This window comes from Crocodylus porosus, unplaced genomic scaffold (assembly GCF_001723895.1).
Source record: "Crocodylus porosus isolate Cpor-Errol unplaced genomic scaffold, CroPor_comp1, whole genome shotgun sequence".
NCBI lineage: Eukaryota > Metazoa > Chordata > Crocodylia > Crocodylidae > Crocodylus > Crocodylus porosus.
The window spans coordinates 4,420,007-4,426,015 of NW_017728921.1; the positions used below are offsets into that span (position 1 = coordinate 4,420,007).

Consider the following 6,009-nt stretch of genomic DNA (forward strand, 5'->3'; position numbering starts at 1 on the left):
ACCCCACTGGCCACATCCCTCCAGGTCAAAAATGACCCGTCCGCCACCACTCCCTGGGTGCAGCCCTCCAGCCAGCTGGTGACACATCTGACTGTGTGGGTGTCGACACCACAGTCCCCCAGTTTCTTAATTTGTAAGTCACATTTCAAATGATGACAGCCATTCTACCAAGGCCTGCTACACGACTTTAAGAAACAGAGACATGATCACAGCAATTCACCAATTCAATGGCAGCAACAGCCAGTTCCTAACCCGGCTGAATAAACCCTGAAGATCACATACCAAACAAGGCCTCTTAACATTTCCAATCCCCCTGACAATTCTGACCATAGTCTCACTTCTTTAACACCTGTTCCCCAATTACTCCATTTCAAGAAGATATAAGCATTTAGCAAGCAATTCCCTTTCAACATCTTCTTTTGTAAACATACAAGGGTAGGGATATTACCGATCAGCTGTGGGACAGTTGTTTTTAGCCTTCATGCTTGCACATTTCAGAGAATGTGCTCTGGAAATACCCACTGAAAAGTCAAAGTTCACGGAGAGTAGAGAAGAATGAATCATTTCCAAGCTAAGGCAGAAATTCAGAAGCACTGAATCATTCAACTTAATATTAAGGGGAAAAACCACTAACGTTTAAAAACATAGTACTTCAAGGCATGCATTTCAGGCCATTTCTACCCCACTGCTAAGCCAACACAAAATGAGGAAGGAAATTAATTGCTAGGACTGAGATTGTCTAACTCGGGAATAAAAATTCTGTATGAACTCAGTGTGGGGCTGCTTAGTCCTGAATAAAAGTGTCCATGCCTGGAGTTAATTGGGAATGGCTCTAAATGTGGAGACAAGCTCTTCTTTACCAGTGATGTACTGATTACTGAAAAGCTGTGCCCCCACCCTCCATGAGACCTACAGCACCACCATTTGTTCATGTGTAAGACAGTGGAGAAAACCAAACCTTACCTGTGCTGTTTCTAAGATGGCATTCTCAAACTCCCGGTAAGCCTCCCATATGGCTGCTCCCTTTGTGACATGCAAGCCAACAGCAGTCAGTGCTCTTTCAAATACCGAGCGGACCCTCTCGATCCCTCCTTCCTGCCCAATGCCCCCAATGGAATACTGAGCATACTCGAGCCAGATCTCAGGACCTAAACAAAAGCCATCAGGAATGTTAAAAGAAGGGGCAGAAGGGAAAGAGCCTTCTTCCCATGCCCATTTCTGTATCACCCAATATTTACAGTATATATGCAGTCTTCAGTGCACACTGACAACATATCTTAGTACAATCCCATGGAGGGAGAGAGAAGCTAAATTATTATTATTTATGCCACATTCTTGACCCACTACCAACAGCTGCAATTTCTCTGCCAACAGATGTCACTTATATCTTGCTTCTGGGCACTGCATAAGAATTAAGGCGAATGATGCTAGACTGCACAGGCCCTTAGAAGCAAGTCATAGAAATCAGGGGCTGGAAGGGACCTTGAAAGATCTTCAAGTCCAACTCCCCTGCTCTGGGCAGGAATACTGCTGAGATCAAACTATCTCAGCAAGGTGTCTGTCCCTTCTCCTCTTGAAGACTTCCAAGGTTGGGGACTGCACCACCTCCTTGGGAAGTCTATTCTAGATTCTGGTCACCCTTACCATAAAGAAGTTCTTCCTTGCTTCCAACCTGAAACCATCCTCTAACAGTTTAAGGCCATTGTTCCTTGTCTTCCCCTGGGCATCTTGGTGAACAGTTTTTCCTCCCAGCTCCTGATATTCACCCCTTTCATACTTATAGACAGCCACCAAGTCCCCCCATAGTCTTGTTTTCCCCAGGCTGAACAGTCCCAGATCCTTTAGTCTTTCCCCATAAGGTTTATCCTCCAGGCCCTTAATCATTTTTGTGGTCCTTCTCTGGACCCTTTCAAGATTCTCCAAATCTTTTTTGAAGTGTGGCACCCAGAACTGAACACAGAACTCCAGCTGGGGTCTCAGCCGAATAGAGAGAAAGTATCACTTCCTTAGCCCTGCTCACGATGCATCAGCTAACGCATCCCAGTATGCTATCAGCAACGTTGACTACAGCATTGCACTGGCAGCTCACATTCATCCTGTGATCAGCTATAACCCAGAGGTCCCTCTCAGCCATCATGCTGGCCAGGACATCTCCTCCTAACCTATATTCATGTTGCTGGTTACTTCTCCCCAGATGAAGCACTCTGCATTTATCCTTACTGAACTGCATCCAGTTCCACTCCGCCCACCTTTCCAGCTTGTTCAGGTCTGCTTGGATCTGCATCCTATCCCCTAGTGTGACCACTTTTCCCCATCACTTAGTATCATTCGCAAACTTGGCCAGCGTGCTTTCCACATCCTCATTTAAGTCACTGATAAAGATGTTGAATAGCACGGAGCCAAGAACTGAACCCTGTGGGACACCACTGGCCACCTCCTGCAACAATGATACAGACCCATTCACTAACACTCTAACCATCATTCAAAACATTACCTGCTATCCACTCACCAGTTCCTCTTCTCATTCTCTAATACTTCCCCACTATAGTTCATCTCTTTACCTTCTTCCCAATTATCAACTGGCATCCCTAAAGGTAAGCCATGTTAACTGTCACTTCCATGTTTCCCATGACTGACATGGCTTTTTTCCTCCTCTGTTACCCTCTGCATAGGATTTTGTAATTAGGGTGTGTAATGTAAGTGAAGTCTGACAGCAATCAAAAAACTAGCATTAAAAGAAAGTTAGTTGATGTTCTTTGACTGACCAAAAGGTCAGGAGAGCTGGGCAGGCAACTCCATCTGCCTTGCTGGAAACAATCCAGTTATGACAAATTAGGATTTAACTCCCTGGATGTGCGATTTATGGAATGGGTCTAAGTGCAGATCTGAAGAAAACCCTAACTACAGGGCTGTGACTGATGCCTCCAAACCTGCCACTCCACTTCACAGATGGTGCACATTCAACCCTCCACCGCGATGAAGAGAAAGAGTAAGTTAGTGCTCTAATTAGGTATGTAGCAGCAGCCACCATCTGGCAAAGAGGTGTAGATAAGGACCAAACACCTGCCTGTCTCTTAATGAGAATTCTCACTGTCCACTGCTGCAAAGCATGAGTGGGGATGGGCACTTAGAAGGGCATTTAAGGACAGGGTCTTTGTGATACTACCAATACCCTACTCTGAAAGAGCTTTTATAGTGAAAGAACACAAAGGTACACACTGAAGGCAGCAGTAACTAATGAAACCAAGTCTACAGACAAGAACAAGGTAGTAAAAATAAGCCTTTTAAAATCACTGATTTGCCCCAAACAAGAAAAGGAGAATTCATTATGGGATACGGGATTCTGTAGGTGCAGGGAGTTCTTCACAGAAACAGCCTGATGCAAAGCCAGAACACAGTGTTAACTGTTTCCTGCCTGTGAGAGCAGCAAACCGCTTCAAAGAGATGTTGCCAAGTCTACAATCTTATGAGCCTGAGTGCAATTCACTGCTCGTACATAGGTTTTCCAAGCAGCTATTTTCTTCTTTCCAGGAAAAAAAAACTGAGGAGGAATATTTCACGCTAATGTAACGTACTTTTAGGATGCATCTGCAACTTACAGATATAATCTTTTACAGCCCGCTCGAACAAATCATACACCTTCTCTCGATCGGCGTTTTCTGAAGCCATTCTGATCTCATCCTTTAACCAATCCAGCCAGATTTCTGTAAAAGAGCAGGCATTTTAGACCCCATCAACCAAGAACATTCCAGAGCCTGGGAAACAAGTAGGATCATTACAATGTCAGTGAAAAAAGAATCTAAGCAGAGAATTACTTTTAAAAGAAAACAGGCCTAGGAACCTGACAGTTACCTACAGTGAATTGCACTAATCTTTGGCCAGCTTTTACCCATTTGGACACCATACCTATGGGCAAATTTGTATTTAAAAGGAGGAGAACAGCTGGTCCCTTGTGCTGTGAACCATAATTCCCTGTGCCCTGAACTGAAACCATCCCACAACTGGTACAACTGGTACCCCACTGTGTACTCCAACAGGTACCTGGCCAGAATGATTGCATTTGTCCCTAAAAAGGGGTCCCCCTATTACTACAAAACTGGCAAGGCAAAGCAGGGAAACACACAGCTGCTGTGAGTACCAAAAATACAACAAAAAAGTCAGTCTTTTGGCTGTCTGCGACTTAAACCAGTAAATTCAGAAAGAAAAAGACAAATTTTAAGGTTTTAGCCACTGCATGCCCAGCCCTCAATTTTACTGCTCAAAATATTCTCATAAGAGCAGTCAAATGTGTCTACCTAATTTGGTCTTGTGAACTCTTCATGAAATTTAACCCCAATATTTTACTCAACACTCACAGTTTATTTTCTGAAGAGGGATGAGGGTTCATATCAAGACAGAAGGGACGGCATTTGCTACAAGAACTCCCGTACCTTCAGTGAGTGGGAAGAGTTCACTCATCTTCTGGCGAGCTCTTCGAAGCTTGACCAGCTCTCCCTCCTGACGGAGGAGCTTTATCAAGTCCAGGTGACAATTGTAGTCGAATGCATTGATCGAAAGCTTTTTAAAAGGAAATGAAAAAGGTGTCAGATAGGAAGCATTACAAGCTGGAGCATAAAACTGGGAGAGAAATGGCTAGATTACAAACATGTTGGCGGGCCCAGGCTCTTTGTGTCAGACAACTACTGTACTTTTCCTGTCGTGAAGCAATACAAGGTGCTTCGAGGACATAAACCCAATGACTTATTCACAACACTTCTACACTTAACCTGCCATGGTTTCAACCGGGGTCTCCGATTGAGCAGTTCTGCTTATGAATCAGATATCTCTGGTTCACCGGGTGCTCACGAGCCTCCTCGAACTGCCGGGAGCACCGACCGTGGCTGTCGTTTCAACTGTAAACGTGAGGCCGTGTCTCCCCGTTTTTAACAACCTCTACCTACAAAGCTGAAAACCTGTAAGCTAGAAACACTAGAGGGCTTCAATTCCTCCTACAAAATACAGCCAAAATGAGCAATTTTACCAAAAAGAGATCATTTCTGATCCGTCAGATCATAAATGTTCTTTATTTACTGCATCTGCCAAGCTCAGAAAAATGCCTGTGTTTGGAGCTTAACGCTGGGGTGCGTTTTACAGTCTGGCGAAGTCACCGACAACGACGCCTAAACCAGAAGGGCCAAAGACGACGTTTTACAGCTCACTGAAGCCACCAACACCTAAACCAGGAAGATGAAAGATGACGTCGAAGCCACCAACGGCAACAACTAAACCAGGAGGATTAAAGAGTTTACAGTCTGTTGAAGTCACCAACAGCAACACCTAAACCCAGAGGATCAAAGACAATTTACGGTTTAGCGAAGCCACCGACAGCGACACCCAAACCAGGAGAGCTAAAAAGACGACGTTTTTACAGTTCATTGGACACAGTGACACCCAAACCAGGAGGATTAAAGGTGACGTCAAAGCCACCAGTGGCAACACCTAAGCCGGGAGGACCGAAGACGCGGCCCGCGGCGCCGTTCCCCCTGGGGGCTCCTCGCGGCCCCGATCTGGCTCTGGGGCCGCCATTGCTTTGGGTCCCCTCGCCCGAACAAAACGAACTCGACTGACTACCACCCTCCAGCGATCGTGAACGCCCCCCTCGACCGTGTCTCCCCAGGTGTGGGGTGGGAGGGTTACCGCGTGGAAATGCCCCGTGCGTCCCCGCCACCACCACGTGAGGCCCTGGGCGACCGTTACGGCGCGTTGCCATGGAGACCGCGTGCCGTGGGGGGGAGGGGACACCCGCCGCCCCCCGGCCCGACCCGGCCCCACCTGCTCCTCTAGCCGCTGGATCTCGGCCTCGTTCTCCTTCTCCTCGTCCTCGCCATCCCCCGACGACTCTGAGTCGCCGCCGCCGCCGGCTTCCTCATCTTCATCCTCCTCCTCCTCCTCCTCAGAGCCGGCCCGCCGCTCCTGCTGTTCCTCGGCCGCGGCCGCCGCGGGCTCCTCAGCTGCCGCCGCCATCTTGTG

At 47.0% G+C, this 6,009-nt stretch overlaps 1 protein-coding gene across 1 annotated transcript in view; it reads right to left on the reverse strand.

Moving 5' to 3' along the window:
• SART3 (squamous cell carcinoma antigen recognized by T-cells 3) overlaps window positions 1-6,009 on the reverse strand; it is a 20,154-nt gene extending 14,145 nt beyond the window's left edge. Inside the window, exons 1-4 of the mRNA XM_019538822.1 lie at window positions 5,812-6,009; window positions 4,431-4,557; window positions 3,600-3,704; window positions 964-1,148 (exon numbers count right to left, since the gene is read on the reverse strand). Of these exons, the coding sequence (XP_019394367.1) occupies window positions 964-1,148; window positions 3,600-3,704; window positions 4,431-4,557; window positions 5,812-6,003 (609 nt within the window). The 5' untranslated portion in view covers window positions 6,004-6,009. The remainder of the gene's footprint in view (window positions 1-963; window positions 1,149-3,599; window positions 3,705-4,430; window positions 4,558-5,811) is intronic.